The sequence below is a fragment of the Sarcophilus harrisii genome, chromosome 1 (assembly GCF_902635505.1).
Source record: "Sarcophilus harrisii chromosome 1, mSarHar1.11, whole genome shotgun sequence".
NCBI lineage: Eukaryota > Metazoa > Chordata > Mammalia > Dasyuromorphia > Dasyuridae > Sarcophilus > Sarcophilus harrisii.
The window spans coordinates 171,934,892-171,954,050 of NC_045426.1; the positions used below are offsets into that span (position 1 = coordinate 171,934,892).

The 19,159-nt window shown below is 35.6% G+C and overlaps 1 protein-coding gene across 1 annotated transcript in view; it reads left to right on the plus strand.

Annotated features, from left to right (window-relative positions):
- CKMT2 (creatine kinase, mitochondrial 2) overlaps positions 1 to 18,186 on the plus strand; it is a 41,589-nt gene extending 23,403 nt beyond the window's left edge. Inside the window, exons 2-10 of the mRNA XM_003759888.2 lie at positions 960 to 1,131; positions 3,607 to 3,805; positions 3,960 to 4,055; positions 6,133 to 6,354; positions 9,468 to 9,553; positions 10,688 to 10,811; positions 13,576 to 13,710; positions 15,028 to 15,153; positions 17,914 to 18,186. Coding sequence (XP_003759936.1) covers positions 980 to 1,131; positions 3,607 to 3,805; positions 3,960 to 4,055; positions 6,133 to 6,354; positions 9,468 to 9,553; positions 10,688 to 10,811; positions 13,576 to 13,710; positions 15,028 to 15,153; positions 17,914 to 18,033 — 1,260 coding nt within the window. The 5' untranslated portion in view covers positions 960 to 979 and the 3' untranslated portion in view covers positions 18,034 to 18,186. The remainder of the gene's footprint in view (positions 1 to 959; positions 1,132 to 3,606; positions 3,806 to 3,959; positions 4,056 to 6,132; positions 6,355 to 9,467; positions 9,554 to 10,687; positions 10,812 to 13,575; positions 13,711 to 15,027; positions 15,154 to 17,913) is intronic.
- The last annotated feature ends 973 nt before the right edge of the window (positions 18,187 to 19,159 follow it).

Consider the following 19,159-nt stretch of genomic DNA (forward strand, 5'->3'; position numbering starts at 1 on the left):
GTAAGTATTTAATAAATACTTGTTGATTGACCAAAAGATGAAAGCATCTCTGAAGTCTTATAAGGAAAGAGTAGCTACTTTCTTTTTTAAATGTGTAGAAACCAATAAAAAACAATGTTAATATGTCATAGGTTCATGAACATATTTGAAACAAACTTGAAACCCAGAAAATTAAGTGTATCATTCAAGGTCACACAAAGTATCAGAGGTACAATTTGAATTTGGATACTTTAACTCTAGAGCCCATCTTTTCCTCGCTGTATTATAATACCTTCTCATGAAGCCATCAAGGGATAAAATGATCTTGACTACATCATTGGATCTGGCATGGAGAAGAATAGGGAAAAGCGATGGCTGTTCTGCTGGCAGCCAATGATGGGAAAAGTTTATGAATACCTCTAAGAAGATAAACATTTCACTTACTACCAGGACATGCAGGGAAAAAAGCCCACTCCCTTCTCTCCGTCTCTCCCCCTCTCTTTTCTTTTTCTCTCTTTCTTTCTCTCTCTCGTTCCCTCTCTCTCCCTCTCTCTCTCCTTCTCACTGTCTCTCTTTTTAATAAAGCACACTCATTAACATTTATACCTTGTTCATTATAAGTTGTAGCTTTAAGAGCTTGCCCATTTATCTTTCTAGATTTCATTAATTCTTTTGTCTTCAAGACTGAGAGAATCGTTTTCAGATATCAGCACTGAAGCGAAGTCCCATGGGATTACTGCTTTCTAATTTGTGATATCAAAGCCTCTGTCTAGCCTTGCTGACTAAATGGGTATGAGTGGGGCTGCTAGAGCACTCTATCCATTAGACTCTCTAAAGTTGTGCTCCAAAAGCCTTTGTTCTAATCTTCCTCTATAATATATAAGAAAAGTGAATTTTGCTACAAGCTATCATTTTACCTCTGTTTAGTAATGAAGGTCATCTTCTGCCCTTATCCAACTACATTTCTTTTTTCTATCTAGGCAATCTCCCAAGAAGAAGGATGGCCAGTGCCTTCTCTCGGTTTCTAACTGGCCGAAGTGCCTCCCTGTTCTTGGCTACTGTTGGCACTGGTGCCTTAACAGGTAGCTACCTACTGAATCAGCAGAGTGTGAGTGCTCATGCTCAGGAAAGGACCAGGCTCTTTCCTGCAAGGTAAATAATTCCCCTTGCCTTAAAAAATAGCTTCATGTGAGAGTCAGTGACATGTTTCTCAGTGCCAGAAAACTATTATGTGGTGGGGATGGTGGTTTATAGGAATGAAAATTCCCCAGTCTTGCCTTGCTCTTAAAGATGATCAAATAAGAAACATTCCAATGTCTATTGTGTGGAAGGCACTACAGGCCAGTTCCACAAAGGATACAAATAAACAAAGATGTGCTCTTCATCTTTAAGCATATAATTGAGTCGAATTATAAGGCAGTCATGCCAGATAATCGTTTTTTTTTTTTAACAGGGATACCACAGAAATATAGCATTTCAGTGATCCAAGATAATTCCAATAGATTTGGGGTGGAAAACGCCATGCACATCCAGAGAGAGAACTATGGAGGCTGAATGTAGATTGAAGCATAGTATTTTCATCTTTTTTTTTTGCTTTTGCTTTTTTGTGTTTTTTCCCTTTTGATCTGTTTTTTTTTTTTCTTGTGTAACATGACAAATATGGAAATGCGTTTAGGAAAAAACAGAATTATAACATTTCAAATTTGGAAGAGATCTCAGTACCCAACTCATGCTAGGTGATTTTAATCTGAGGTCTAAGAACTTAAATTTTTTTAATAAATGTAGTTTAATAGTCCTATGAATTTTATTTCATGTTTTTAACATTATTCTGAAAAGAGGTCTATAGGATTTTCCATATTGCTGATGGAGTCCAGGACACAAAGAAATTTAAGAATACCCTTTTTAGCCTAACTCATCTACCTGAAAAATGCTCTCTAAAATATATATCCTGTAAACTCAAGGGTTGGAATTGTTGCCCTTTTGTCTTTGTATCTCCAGCATCTAATATGGTACCTGGTGTGTAGATAGTGGGGGCTTATTTAGTACTTGTTGATTGATTAATATCCAACAAGTGCTGATCCAGCACTTGAAGACCTCCAACGAGGAAGTATCTGACACTTCTCAAGGCAACCCATTTCACTTTAGAACAATTCTAATATGGGTGAAGTTTCTCTTTACATCAAGCCTAAATATGACTCTTTCCAATTTTTACCTATCATTCCTTGTCTCATTCTCAGCAGGCAAGCAGAACAAATTCCATCCATTGTCAATTGAAATCCTTATGTTAACTGAGAAGTACCTTTGGTAGCAACAAAAAGGAACTTTAATTGAAGCAAAGGAAATGCAATTCACAACAGCACATAGCACCAGCGGTCAGGAGGGCCTCCAAGCAGCAAAAGCAGTAGGGTTTAAATACACTTTAACTGGGAAGATAACTAAAGGCTAGGGAGGCTGAGGAATGGTAGTATCAGGTCAGAACAGTGAGCTCCAGGTGCAATCAACTTTTTGTAGTTTTGTTTTTTTAAAGCTCGTTTTTTTAAAGCTACTTTGGACAAGTGTCCTCAGGCAATTGGGTGATTCAAAGGCTGAAGCCTGGTCATGCCATAGCAGGCTGCATTCAATACCCCTTTCCATATGAGAATCCTTATAATACTTAAAGATGAATCAAGATAACATCAGAGAAATTGTCTACCTGAATTTCAGCAAAATGTCCTGGCTAATATTTTTGGAACTCTAATACTTTTAATGACAAGATTTTAAAATGGCATATAATGTTAATTTAACTTTTATTTCTTTTTTGTTGTTGTTGTTGTTCTCTTTTCCCCTGTGTTTTTGTCTTTGAGGCTACAGCATCCAGCTAAAACAATGGGGTTTCTTCAAACACAACCATCTTCTTTTTTTTTTTAAAAAAAAGTACCTTTTTATTTTCAAAATACATGCAAAGATAGTTTTCAACATTCATCCTTGCAAAACCTTGTGTTCCAAATTTTTCTCCCTCCTCTACCTCACTCCCTTCCCCTAGACAGCAAGTAATACAATATAGGTTAAATACTTACAATTCTTCTATGCATATTTCTACATTTATCATGCTGCCCAAGAAAAATCAGGTCAAAAAAGGAAAAAAAAAGAGAAAAAACAAACAAACAAACAATAACAACAAAGTTGGAAAAAAATGTTGTGATTCACGTTAAGTCCCAATAGTCCTTTCTCCGGATTCAGATGGCTTTCTTCATCACAAGTCTATTGGAATTGGTCTGAATCACCTCATTGTTGAAAAGAACCACAACCATCAAAATTGATCATCACATAATCTTGTTGTTATTATGTACAATGTTTTCTTGAGAATCATCAATTTCTTTTCATGATTGATAGTACATTTGAGCTACTTGTGTTTTTAACCTTAATTCTCCTGAATTCATTTTTTTTTCCTGAGCAGTTGAGCAGCCAAATTTGCATAAAGCAAATGCTCTTCTGAAAAACAGTAGGAAACTGGATTATGGACAAATGCTGATTCCTACTCTCAATCCCTCTCCCCTCAACCCTTTTCTTATTTGTGAGTCACCCAAACCAGGAAATGGTTCTCAAAATGCATCCCCGCTTAAGGTTTGTATCTTCTTCTTTCTGCAGTGCAGACTATCCTGACCTACGCAAGCATAACAACTGCATGGCTGAGTGTCTTACACCAGGCATCTATGCTAGGCTTCGGGACAAGATGACTCCCAATGGCTACACTCTGGACCAGTGTATCCAGACTGGTGTGGACAACCCTGGCCATCCCTTTATTAAAACTGTAGGCATGGTGGCTGGCGATGAGGAATCTTATGAGGTAATGCTGTTGGTTTCTTGCCCCAAGAAGCTGCTAAAGGGCTAAAGGATCAGCTCCTCATTCTACTTGAAGGCAATTAGAAGGATGATTTGGATCTCTGGATGGAGATCCAATGGAAAAATGACTGTTAAACTTACGTCCTTTCCCCATACAGGTTTTTGCAGAGCTTTTTGACCCAGTCATTAAGCTAAGACACAATGGCTATGACCCAACAGTGATGAAGCACCATACTGACCTGGATGCATCCAAGGTATGTTCAATCCAGCTCTTGTCCCCATGTTTCACTTTCCCACAGTCTAGATGATTTGAGTTGAAGAGGTTTTTTGGAGATTGATTTTTTTCGGGGGGGGGGGGTTATCATGTCATATATCATATAGGGACCTGAAGAAATAGAACAACCCCTACATTTGAATGCCATTTAATGGGCCTGAATCAGATCTGGGCCCATGTTCCATTCACTCTGTCAGTCAATCAACAAACATTTAAGTCCTTACTATGTTCCAAGAAGTGTGCTAAGTACTGGAGATACAAAGAAAGGTAGCTCTCTTTCATGTCTTTGAGAGGGACACTCAGGAACATGTTTGTATCCTTGAAGTTCTGTGGTATCAGGAAAAACATGAGATTAACACTGAGAAGATCTTATGTGAGTCTCACTTCTGACACTTCCTTGCTATATACTATTGGCCCAGATACTTAATAGGAGGGAGAATGGCCTCAGGGGTATTGTAAGGCATGAGTAAGAGCCAGAAGATCTAGGTGTAAATCCTGTTTCATATATTTGCCAGTTGTGAGACTTAGGGAAAAACTTTAAACTCTGAGTCACAATTTTCCCCTTTGGAAAATGGGGATAAATAATCTCAATATCACGGTGAAGTTCTAATGAGATAATGCATTAACACATTTTGCAAATCTTAAAATGCTATATAAAGACTGTATAATTCTTTAACATATTTAACATGTATTGGTCAACCTGCCATCTGGGGGAAGGGGTGGGGGGAAGGAAGAAAAAATTTGGAAGAAAACGATTTGCAACTATTAATGCTGAAAAATTATCTATGCATATATCTTGTAAATAAAAAGCTATAATAAAAAAGACTGTATAATTATCATCACCGCTATTAACTTTAACATTCATATTGGTAAAATGCAGTAAATAATAAATGTCCTATCTATCTCCCAGAGTTATTGTAAGGGTCAAGGAAGAATTATATGAAAACAGTTTCAAATGATGAAGCTGTATTGACATGGATTCTAAACATTTATATTTAGGATACATTTCATTTAAGAATATGTTCTATTCACACACGTATCTTTAGTTTTCTTATGAATTAGTTTATGTAAGCTTTTTTGAAACTATTTATATATCTTTTACTAGTCCTTATAAATTCTATTAATTTGCTATCCATTATTTAAAGTCTTTTGTGCTTTTTGTGTCTTCATTGCTTAGCACAGTGCTTGGCACAAAGTAATTTGATAAATACCAGTTGACTAACCAAAGCAGTAATTAGAGAGAAGAATGATAGGAAAGAAGATGGTTCGCCATGTGGAAAGACTGAGGAATAGCTAAAGTTAGAGTTCAGAGTAAGCATTCATATAGTGTCTAGTGAATATCAGGCATCATACTAATTGATTTATAAATATTTCATTTGATCCTTACAACAATCCTTCAAGGTAAATGCTGAATTTACCCCCCATTTTACATTTAAGGAAACTGAGACAAATAGAATTTAAGTGACTTTTTCAGCGTCATACATCTAAAAAGGGCATGAGAGTGGAAATGAGCTCATATCTTTGGCCCAGGATTCTATCCATTGTCCCACCTAGCTGCTTCAGTCAGTCCATATGGTCCAATGCTATTCACACAACATTATAAGAACTAGAAAGCCCTTAAAATGATGAGTGGATCCCTTGTGTAATATTTACAGAAGAACATAACTAAAAATCACTGAAAATAAGATGAGTAGATAAATCGTGATCTCTATTAGTTGAGAAGTGGCCATGTTGACAAGATCTCAGGCCCATTAGAAGTTTAAAATACTTGTGTGTTTGTTATAAATGTACCTCTCAAACCTCAAAGGCTGTTCCAATGTGCTAGTATTCTAAAAGCTTTTGAACAAACTCATTCATCAAGTTGATCCAACAATCCAAAGTTATGGTATCCAAGGGATATTGGCTGTAAACCTTGATCCACAAAAAGAGTAGAGAGTTAAACTACACCTTTTGGAAGGAAACAAGCAGAATGGGAAAATCTAGCATGGGACTATAATGAGCCCTCTGGGGTTTGTGAGCTGAGGGTGCATTGGACACACTGCCTTTCTTCTGTTTAGATCACCCATGGGCAGTTTGACGAGCGCTACGTTCTGTCATCCCGAGTCCGCACAGGTCGTAGTATCCGTGGACTTAGCCTGCCTCCAGCCTGCTCCCGGGCAGAGAGAAGAGAGGTGGAAAATGTTGCCATCACAGCCCTGGAAGGGCTCAAGGGAGACCTGGCTGGGAAATATTACAAACTGACTGAAATGACTGAGCAGGAACAGCAACAGCTCATTGATGTGAGTAACCCAGGGTAGGGGTGTAGGAGGTGGCAATTTTATACATTTGATATCATTGTAATTCATTATCTCTCCTTCCTGTAGCTTTTCCGGTACCCAGATAGCCCTGTCCAAAACTGAGGGAGGTTGCCAATCCACCCCAGAGAGAGATAATGAGAAGGCAGAATTACCACTGCCTTGTTCTCAGAATAAAAATAAAATAAAGACTCTGGACACTTAAGTATTTCTCATAAATCTTAAGTATATTGAGTTTAGGGAAAGGAGTAAAGATATGGTTTTACAACCCAACTGCTCAGAGATGAAAATGTACTATGGACAAGTATCCTTCGAGGATTCATGATTTGGCCAATGACGGTATGTATTTCTTTCACCTATGCAGATTGCAACCCTGAATTATCTTTTCAGACAGTCTTCATGAGATGTTGTGGTTGAAAAATTCATTCTGCTGTGAACCATTTATTTGGTGAGAAGCTTCTCCAAATAACAGCTGGATCCTGACAGCAGATGCGCAGACTATCACCAAGTTTCTACTCACAATCTTTTTAATTTAACAGGACCTGACAAAGTTACTCTATTCAGGAACCACTTTGTAGAACCCAGGGTCACCTCTTTCTTGTGAAAAGGCATTGGAGTCAAACTTTAGTGCAGAAAACTAATTAATGATAAGATCTTAATGGCCATTAGAAGCAAAAAGAAGCAGGTCTTCAAAATTTTAGATTGTGCAAAATGATTACCTGTAAAACATTTTTGAAATATACTCCCAGTAAATGTACATTTATTTATAAGTTACTATCATAAGGTTTATTATAAAATTTATACACAAAAATTGACATTTTAAAAGGAGATTTTAAAAAATCATATATCACCTGAGGGTTATTCATTCAATCAGGAGCCAATGAAGATTATTGAGAAGTTGAATCACAGTTACATCTATCTATGTTTAAGGAGAATCACAGTGGTGACTATCTGGAGGATGGATTGAAGAGGGAGAGACTGTAGGGAAAGAGACCATTATAAAGGCTATAGTAAAACACCAACAGAGAGGAAATTGGGGTTTGAACTAGGTTGGTGATGGTGGCTTTGTGAATAAAGAGAAAGAGACAAATAGAAGATTAAAATATTAGACTAAATAACAAGATTTGGCAACTGACTGAATATATATGGAGTGAGGGAAAATGAGTCAAAGTTAACACTGAAGTTGTGAACCTGGGTGACTAGGAGGATACTCATAGGGAAATTTGGTGAGGGTTAGATTTGGCTTGAAAGATAGAGATCCTGAAATCTGTCACAATACAGGCATATTTGATTATCCTCTGAGCTAAACAAAATGAAAATGGGGAAGGCAGGTCTTTTATTCTCTGATAACTATTTCGCTCTTCAAAGGGCTCCTGCAAGACCTCAAGGTGATCTGTAAAGCAAGGATATGGGTATGCCGGGGGAAAGGAGTATTATTTTTCCATGGCACCTGCATAATTGCTGCTAGGGGTGCTTGGTAGAAGTTAGATTAGAACTGCTGTAAGGAGATGATGGGAGGTTCAGAAAAAGGAAACTTGGATGATTCCACTGTGGGCTGTGGTGAAGTACTGAATAAGGATGGTGAAGCTTTGTTGGAGACAAATCCCATGTTTGGATATAACCGAAAGGGTAGGATGTGACTCACCTTTTCACCCTCTAAATGATTGTGGGCCAGGCCTCTTGGGTAAGGTCATGGTCACTAGGAGGTCCCAATCCCACTCTGGAGACCAGCAGCTTAAGGTATTAAAGTGTTTGTTTGTTTGTTTAATTGGGGTTTGGATTTCAGGATCATCACCTTAAATTTTGACATTCACCTAACAAGAACTGGAGCAGCAAGAGACAGACATCACATACATCAAGAAATATCCCTAGGAAAGGGGGTTCATCCTGGCATTTCCTGCCTCAGCAGCTGCAGGATCTTCTGAAACATTCTCCTCTGCCAATAAAGGGTCTTGTTCTAATACTTTCCCTGTTTGTGCCTTGTAAAGAGATGCTGCCCTTACGAATTCCCCTACCTTTTCTTCCATCATCAAAAAGATCCCCTGTTCCCACCTCCCCTTTTCCAATACTTTAGAAAGAGCAAGAAGAATGTTCATTGTTCTGATCTGGACTCACAAGAAATATAGCCAATTGGAACTCACATGAATAATTTAATTATTCAGCAGGAACAAGGCCAGGATGAGAACATGCAACAGCTTCTTAAAATTAATAAAGGTTTTTATGAAACCCTCCCTTTAAAAAAATCTAATCACAGTCCTTTAAGAAAATCTGAGGAAGAAGAGAAAAATTTCTACTGGGCAGGGGGAGGTGGTATAAAGAAATAGGAAAGACTTCTTAAGGGAAGTGACATAACTACTGGACTTTGGAGAAAGAAAGATTTCAATAGATGAGACTTGGAAGAAATGTATATTAGTTATGAGTAGTTTTTTAGAGTTTATGTGAGATGAAAGCTAAGCAGGAGGATAACATAAGTCAGACTTGTGTGTCTAGAGGGTTATTTTGGCAGCTAAATGCAGAATGGGTTGGAAAGAGACTAGAGACAGTCAGAACAGCTAGGAAGTCACTACAATAGTCTATGCAAGCTATGATAATCTGAGCTAGGATGTTGGTAGGAGATGGGTACAAGAAATATCATAAAGTCATCAAAACTGACAACTAGTAACTGGTTAATCATAGTGAGGAAAAAAGAATAATAAAAGACAACTCTGAGGTTTGGAGACTAGTTGACTATAAAGAAACAAGGATAGAGAAGATGGGATTGGTTTGATCCATGCTGAGTTTGAAGTATCCAGAGGACATTTGGGCCACATATTCACTAGGCAGCTAGAAATTTGGGAAAAGGTTGGAAAAAAAAAGATTATTCTGAATGAATAAATTTGGAAATCATTTGCATAGAAGTGATAGAGGAAACTATGGAAGTGAAAGAGATTACCAAGGGTAGATAGAGAAAAAGAAGGAGGTCAAGATACATTTAGAGGGTGGAAGGAGGAAGATGAACTAGTGATAAACCTTTCAGATCTGAGGAATTGGAAGGAAATAGCATTTTTTGCCTTGCTTGTTCTCAACCTTCTTTTTCTCATGTACATTTTGGCTTGCAGGATCACTTTCTATTCGATAAGCCAGTATCTCCATTGCTAACATGTGCAGGGATGGCCCGAGACTGGCCAGATGCCAGAGGAATCTGGTACGGCACATACTGTGTTAAATACATGTGTTTTATGTGTAAAGGATCTTTTCATAGATCACCTGGCTTATCCTAACCTTGCAACTATTGTGCTCTGCAGTTCATAGCATGCTCAGCTTCAGCTAAATTGAGAAAACAGATTTTGAGAGACTGTGTGTGCGTTTGTAAGTATTGTGATGGTTCCATGAAGTGAAGGAAATTGATTTGGTTTGCATGTATTCTGCATGAGAAACATTGCTACAAAAATTGAAGGGGAAAAAAGGTGATCCAGGTGTGGAAGGCACCTATTTTATGGCACTTTACTCCCTTTATGGCACTTTATTCCCTTTGAGTCATTTTCATGGAATGTGTCTAGAGCAAGAATGAAAAAGTAATAAGGAACATTCCGATTACTGTTAATAAGTTTGCACTAAAGTGAAGCAAGAAACTCTGATAAAGCTCACCCTAAAAGAAGTGGCTACCAAACTTGAATCAAGAATATGAAAAGAAATTGGGAACATTCCAATTACTATCAATAAATTTGCACCAAAGTGAAGCCAAAAAAACCCCCAAAAAAACCTTCAATAAAGCTTATCCTAAGAAAAGTGGCTCCCAAACTTATAATCATTCTTATTTTGGCCAATTTAGCCAATTTCCTTCCTTAAGTGTCTGATTTTATTCTTTCACCCTGGTCTGTTATAAATGAGCCGTTTATAAATGAGGGAAAAGTACAAAGCACCATGTTAAGCAAATTACCCCAAGCAGGTACCAGGTAACACATATGTGTAAGATTTGTGTTTTGCATTTTTTGTATCCTGAACATTCTGAGATTCTGGGAGAATGTAAATGTCATTTCTAGTGCAACAGCAAATAGATGTGCCCCAGTCAAGCTGTGGCCATAATGCTCTGAGGAGAAGGTGGGATGCTCCTGGTGGGCAGAAGAATGAAATCATGAAGGATTTCAATAGCTCTTATTCTTTGCCCTATCAAGAGAACTCTATTTTGTGCCCCTTGTGCAAGCACAATTAAGAAAGATTAGGGCCTTCCAGGAAAGAGGGAAGTTTAAAGGAAGCAATCAACTTGCTGAGACAAACTGGGATTGTTCATAGGTTTGAAATAAAACAACACAAGTCTTAAATTTCTTTTTTTTATCAGGCACAATTATGACAAGACTTTCCTCATCTGGATTAATGAGGAAGATCATACCAGGGTAATTTCTATGGAAAAAGGGGGAAATATGAAAAGAGTATTTGAGAGATTCTGTCGTGGATTGAAAGAGGTAATAATGTTATTTTAAGTAATAAATCTTTAAATTATTAAACTTTTCGGAGCAACTAAATGACACAGTGGATAGAGCACTGGCCCTGGAGTCAGGAGGACTTGAATTCAAATTCATCTTCAGATACTTAACACTTACTAGCTGCATAACTCTAAGCAAGTCACTTAATCCCAATCACTTTGCCAAAAAAAAAAAAAAAAAAAAAAAAACCCAAAAAAACAACAAAAAAAAAAACAACACTAAAATATTAAACTTTTTACTTTTCAAACTTCTAAGAATCTTGTGGGAGGCACTAGAGAGAGATCTCCATGACAAGGCAAATTCCATCTAGGAAACAAGAAAGGCAAATCCTATTAGTGTAATACAACCTCCTAGGACAGAACATCATCATTGGTGATAATAGCCCTTTGTCCTTAGGAGATCTTATGAAAGCCCAAATTTTATTTCTTGTCACTCTATTTCCCAAGATATGTTATAATTGTTGTTGAATGGAAGGAATTGCATCTTGTTCAATCTTTCACCCAATAAAGAAATCCCTTTTAAAATAGCCCTATTAAAGTAAGTCATTTTACCTTTGCCTAAACATCTCCAGTTAATGAGGAGCTAATCATTTAGAAAGATAGCCTATTGGATTTTGAAGCAATATTCATTTTTAAAGGTTTCCCCATTTATTTTGTTAAAAATTAATCTCCCTATAACTTCAACATTTAGATGCATGGTCTGAGCTTTGGAACAACACAGAATTAGTCTACTTTCTTCTCTCTATACTATTTAAAAGTACCTACCATATTCCCTTCCTAAACTTTCTTCTATTCCCAGGCTAAACTTTTTCAGTTCTTTCAATCCTTCAGCTTTATACTACACAGCTTTATTTTTTATTTTATGCATTTTAAGACATTTTTCTGAGAAGAGGTTTATAAGTTTCACCAGACTACTAAAGAGTCCCTGAGCTAGACATTGTAGTTCATTAATGCAACTTTAAATTGAATAAGAACTTTTTCCCTTCTTTAAATTTTGTAAAATTTTGATCTTAAATGTAAAATAGGAAAAGAAAAAAAAAATTGCCATGTGAACAGCAGCACATAAAAGAATATTCAAAACATAAAGCAATAAATTTCCAATTTAAGAAAGCCTATATAATAAATAGTACACACTGTATTCAGACTTGTCCATCTTTGCTTCCTTGTCAGTTTCTTTTATAGGTTTTATATGTGTGTGTGTGTGTGTGTGTGCATGTGTGTATGTGCACATATATATGCACACATATAGTACTCACACATATATAAAGATATAATACACACATACCTATATGAAGAAATCTATAATCATACACATATTACACATATTTGCATCTCTATAAGACCATACTATGACCTTCCTCTGAAGGTGGATAACATCATCCTTCATAGATCATATTTTTCTAACTCTACCAACTCATTATTTCCTGTACCACAACAATATTCCAACCTTAAACCTTCTAGTTATTTTAAATAGTCTAAAACAAGATTAATATGAGTGGCACATAGTTTCCCTATTTTTCTTCTTTTGATTAAATCTATTTTAGCTTTAGTTTTGTCTGAGATAATAATCTCTACCTCTAATTTTTTTTTTACCATAACAAATCTTACTCCTGATCCTTATTTTATGTTGTGTGTATCTCTTATATTCTATCCTTCCTGACTTCTCTGCTTTACTTCTACCTGCTATCTTGCCCTCCTATTAATTAACCTGGCCCCCCTTCAATGACCCTGCCCTTATCTTTTCCCCTTACTCTTTTTCCTTATCCTCCTGTTTTCATCTGAATTTAGAAGACTTTTAAAGCCTTTTAAATATATGTGTTGTGTCCTCTTTATCCCATTCCTATTAATCTTCACACCTTATCCTACTCTTGTTAATGCAAACACACTTCTATAACCCCCTCCTATTCCCTCACTCTCTTATTTCTTTATAAATTTAGAAGATTTTACCTCTTTAATTTATTCTCGTTGTAAGTAGGATATCAGAACTATTAGTCCTCTTCTCCAATCTAATTCTTCTGAGTCAGTTTTTCTTCTCATATCTCATTTATATGACTATTATTCTTTTTAACTTTTCCTACATAATTTTACTTTTTAGAATCACATTATGCTTAGATCTACCCCAATCTATCAATTATTAATGACTATCTTAGACATATAGTTTATATTGCCATATAATAAAACATAAATAGTTTGCCCTTATTGAGTCACTTGTAATTAATCTTTGATATTTACCTTAGATTTCTCTTGGACCCGATATGTCAGATTTTCTATTAAGTTCATGTCTTTTTACAACAAAATCTTGACAATCTGGCAATTCATTGAATGTCCATTTTTGCTGGATTTTTTCCTTTAGGATTATGCTTAACTTTCTTGGGTATGATATTTTCAGTCATAATCCCAGTTCTTATACTAGTCGATATATAGTGTTCTAAGACCTGTGGTTTCTTAATGTAGCTGCTGCTAGGTCTTGTGTCATTTTAATTGTGGCTCTGCTATATTTGAATTGCTTTTTTTTTTCTTGTTGCTCCTAAGAATGAACGCTTATAGATATCTGGGTCTCACTGTTAATAGATACTAAGCTTGTTGTCAATAATTAGTCCTAGTCTAATATATATTTTTCCGAGTATCATCTAGTTCAAGCTTATACAGCACCTTGGTAGATACTTTAAAATAAACCTCACCTTTCCTAATACAGACCATATTGTATCCTTGCATTTGTTCATTTTTTTTTTTTTTACTTGTAGGTGGAAAGATTAATCAAAGGTCGAGGCTGGGAGTTCATGTGGAATGAACGGCTGGGCTACGTTCTGACCTGTCCTTCCAATCTTGGAACCGGATTACGAGCTGGTGTTCATGTGAGAATCCCAAAACTCAGTAAGGTATGTGAATGAGTGACTCAGAGATCTTTCACTAACATGGGTCTATTCTTGTGATGGACTGCAGTGGCCAATAATTTAAAAATAATTTCTCCAAAATTTTCTTTCTTCATCTCTGACATGGGCATAACAGTATAGGTTCAAATTTTCTTTAGAGGATTACCTTTTAAGTAACTCACATTCTAATAGAGGTAGGTTATATATATATATATATATATATATATATATATATATATAAACAGGTCTCAGGTGTAAGTTGGATGGAAAGTGGTCCTTAGGCAGTACAATGTAAAAACAGATGCCAATGCATCCTCTTTACTGGCTTACTCACTGGTAGGTTATTCTTCAGTCACTGTTATATTCATTTGCATATTTCCTTATTAATTTTAAGTTGTGTCATCTCTAATTAACAAGTAACCTTCAGCCCCATCCCAGTTTATTATAGTACAGAAAACTCTTTTTCCCATAAGAAGTTGCTTATTCTCTTTATATTTATATATTCTCTTTATATGAAAATTTCCTAATCTCTTAGATGAAATAATTATTACAGTCATTCCCAATCATCATTCAAAGGAGCAATCCTTATGGAGAAAGGTCTCACCAATAGGTAGGTAAATCCAAGGTCTTAGAGAAAAGTAGCTTTCCCACTCTGTCCCCACACTGGCCATAGTTCCAGCCTGTACCTGAATATATCCTTTAGAATGACAACTCTTTGGAAGAAGTACGTCGAAGCACCATAGCACAAATGACCTAGAAAAGAAAGTTCTCATCACCAAAGTCTTTGGCACTGCCAGGCAATTCCAAATAAAATAATAGATATGGCTTTATTAATGGAAATAATACTAAAGAAGATCCATTACCACACAGTATCTTAAAAATCACTAGACATTTTTAGTATCTGGCTTGCAGCTGCAACTTCCTATATGTCGTGTTTCCCCCCAAAATAGTGCTTGGCACATAGTTAGGGATTAATAAATGCTTTCTCATTCATTCATTCATTCATTCATTCATTCATTACTTGTGTGAACAAATTAATTGTGTGAATAAAATAATTAACTCTGAGTTGGTTTATAGAAAATTGTTTCCTACCCTAAAAATGTGATTATTACTCAACAATTGGAAAAGTGGTACAAAGAGATTTGTTTCTTCATAATTTAAATTAATCAATCAATGAATTAAATATGGAGAAACTAGATTCTTGGAAAATAAAAGTCTAGAGTCTCTGTTATTGTTTGCTTTTTCTGGAATTCCTGTTTTAATAATAGTGAATCTGCCTTGACATTTATCAAGTTAACCACAAGTTATTATCTGTTGTCCTAGGATCCCCGTTTTCCTAAGATCCTGGAGAATCTAAGACTACAGAAGCGTGGAACTGGTGGTGTTGACACTGCAGCAGTTGCAGACGTATATGATATCTCTAACATAGATCGCATTGGTCGATCAGAGGTGATATGTCTCTCTTACTTCCTTAAAGCAAACTATATGAAAGCTTAACTCAGTGTAGAGATAAATCAAACATTCCATTCTTGTTTATAAAATTACAGATCTCTTCGCAATACCTTTTCCTTTCCGGGTCACATTTACCATTTTTTGGTAAAGTGCTGCGCAAGCAGCATTTTGTATGTTATTACTCTGGCATGAAAAAAAAAAGTGAGACTTAAACACTGTGTAAAATGATAATCTGCAAAAAATATAAAAAAGAAATTCATAGTAGAATTATCATTCACCAATATAAACTAGCAAACTATTCTAATAAGCTCTGGCAATAGGAAATGTATTATGCTAAAGATTTGACTATATTTACAAATGTGAAGTCAGGGAGTATGTATACTACCTAAAATTGAAGGAAGAGAAACAAATGAAATATTTTGGTCTTCATGCCACGAGTGATCACTTTGTTCATCAATCTGCTTTTAGACTAGGCTGTGAGACTGTTTATTATTTGTAGGTTGTATTTGCTGTAATATCTTCCTCTCTTGCCTAGCAAAGATACATAATTTCTATCAACAATATAGTTTACACAGTAACAGCAATATTGTTTTAAGAACATCTTTGAGCAAGTTATTTTATTTATCATTATTACACAAATGATTTATAAAAGACATATAAAGAAAGATGTTATCTGCATCCAGAGAAAGAAAAAAAATAGGTATATAGAATAATTTTATACATATACATATAGATATAGATATATACACATATTCTTATACATATATATTTACATACACATATGATATATACACATACATATATGTGTATACGTATACAATATACCTTTGTGTCTAATGGTAGCTATCTATAGGGCAGGGGAGGGGAGAAGGAATAAAAAAAGGAAAAAATAAATTTACATGATAATTTTGTTGTATATTTGAAAGGAGTTGTGCATAATAGATTTATAGTTTCATGTGTAATCATCTCTTATTATACTATGGAAATGGTCATTTTATTCCATAAATTAAAACTCAATTAATTAATTAATTAAATGGAAATACTTTTTAGAAAGCAATACAGTTTAAAATCTTATAGCTCTCTCTTTTAATTCTTCATAATATCTCAGCTAAGTACTTTATGTCACAACATAATCCCTTTTTCTCTAGTTCTTTCCTCTGTAAGTATGGGGAAGAGTTTGTTATAAATCTGAGTATGAGATCTTTTACTACTATTAAAATGCCACTATAGACTTTTAAAGTATTTTTTAAAAATTTTAAAGACTGGATCTTCATATTTTACCCAGGCTGAAAGCACAAGTCCTTGATCTCACTGCTAATCATCCCAAAGTTCTTTTTCCAGCTTGGGCCAATTTGCCCCTTCGTAGGTAACCGGGGGCTCTCCTCAACCCCTCTTTCTCCATTTCCAAGAATTCACCATATTGATGGCAAACACTCTAGACACCCAAATGGCTTAACTCCCTGCAGCTCATAATTCTTGAGCTCCAGAAATCCAGCAGACTCAGACTCCCTAGGAGCTGAAGTTACAGGCATGTGCTGCTTTGCCCAACAAAGTCACTGACTAAGAATAAGAGAGGGACCTTAGAGAGCACCTGCTTCAAATTTCACATTTTAATACTATGGAAATTAAGATATAAAGAAATTATTAAAAAGTCTCTTAAGTTGCACCTCACCAAGCTTTAATTGAATCTAGTATCTAGTAATGTATTGTGGAAAGAATCTGGAACCGGGAGCCAGGAGAGACTTCTTTTTAATCCTTCCTATCTGACTCCTACTAGCTATATAAAAAGTATGGGAAAGTCACTTACATTCCCAAGGTCTCAGTTTCTCATCTCTTAAATGGGAATAATAATATCTATGGCACCTATCCCATAGAGTTGCTTCAAGGATCAAATATATGTAAATCAATCAATCTATTTACATATACACACAATATGCATATATATTTACATACATATATTTACATGTATGTATTTATCTATGCATACATATATCTTGCAAACATTAAAACGATTTATATCTATTATTATTATCCTTAAATTCTCTCCAATAAGCAGAAACTATATGAAACAAATTTCTTAAAGAAATTTCTTAGAAAAGCCATGATCCAAAAAATTAATATGTAATAATAAAATCTAATATGTAAATAATCACAACAGGAGCTGGAATTTATATAATATCTCAAAGTTATATATGTGTATATGTAATTTATATGTGTGTATGTATACATACATACATACACACATACACCCTGAGAGTTCTATCTTTACACTAATAGTTCTGCAGACGTCTACATAAAATAATTTTTCCTAACGTGAATTTACCCAAGGACATGGGGAAGGGAAGGAAGCAGGAAGAGAGCTGCGTGCTAGTAGAGGGAGAGGGACACAGAGTTCAAGGACTTAGGAGAACAGGAAGAGAAATACATAGACCATGGAAACAGCTATAGAAATTTGGTGTAACAGAGAGGGAGAACACGGAAGCAGACACGTGCAGTCCAGATAGACAAAAACTGGAGAGAGCAGACAACTGGAGGTACAGTGGGGCAGATGTGAAGGTGGGTGGGCGATAGGTCAAAGGTCTCCCCTCTCAGTGCTTGGAGGTCTCAAGTTTCCTACCAATCTTCATGGAGATCTGGGAAAGGACACTGTTAACTCAGATATAGAGTGTTCATTTAGCCCCACTCTTGATGGTATTGATCAATATTGTATATGTACTTTTTATGTGATTCAATAATACATCTTTTTTATTCTTGAAGGTTGAGCTTGTCCAGATCGTCATTGATGGAGTCAATTACCTGGTGGATTGTGAAAAGAAGCTGGAGAGAGGCCAGGACATTAAAGTACCACCCCCTCTCCCCCAGTTTGGCAGGAACTGATTTTTACCTCCCCATCCCCTCTCCTAACTCTGTCTGCTGGTATGACAGAAATCAAACGTAAATAAATCTCTAGACTGAGAGTTTCTATAGCTATAGAAAATGTACAAATGTAAGTCTTGTCAAGGACTACAATAAACTCTCCCTAATTTCTCTGCTTTGTCATGTGTGAGATTTTTTGGGTTGCAGCAGTGGTAACAGTTTTGTTCTTATTTTCTAAGTCACTATGGTAACAAGGAGAATCATATAAATCAATCATTGAATTGGATTCAATTATATGTAGCAGGACGCAAAGGAATTTTTAAAGCAATGAAAATGTTAATATTTTTAATGCTACGCAAAGAATGCAATATAAAGATGTGATTATTCCCAGGGCTGTTACATAAGTCAAGACTTTAACTATTAATTGATATATAGAATACGTGGTAAAATCAGACATTGATATATATCAATAGATATGAAAATTGTTTGATCTAGCTTATATTAGTTGCTAAAGTGCATTTATTTTAGCATTGCACCAAACTTTGATGCTAAATATTCAGCTGAATGGAAAATGTTTCTCCTTAGCTCACTCAGGACAATGTTTTCAGAAAAATTTATTGCAAGTTATTTCCAAAAATCAGTAGGACATCATAGGAACCCATGTATTTTTTAATTCTTTACCACGGAGTTCTTCAAAGCACTTTGGGATGGGCTTATGACTTTGAAAGAAACAATAGTTTGGGGTGGTCTGTGGAGATACCATAAATTTGTTCCCCATTCATAAAAAGACAATAATACTGTAACTCTTTGGAACAGGAATCTTGACAGTTCTGGTATTCTGTCCTGAACTGAGCAACTGTTTGTGTTATACTAAATGAAATAATTTCTCATGATTCAATTCAATAAATATTTGCTAAGTGCCTCCTTTACAGTACATAGAGTATTAGGCACTGAGGAAGTTGAAAAATTTAGATAAACTAAAGTTCTTTTCTTTATGGACCTTTCTCTTTAGTAGGGGAATAAGACAAACACAAATCATTATGACAAAAAGAAATACTTAATGAGTACAAAATTGTATACTCTGTGTGTGTATATGTGTGTTGGGTGTAGGAGGAGGGGAGAGAAAGCTATTACTGTTAGGATGTTA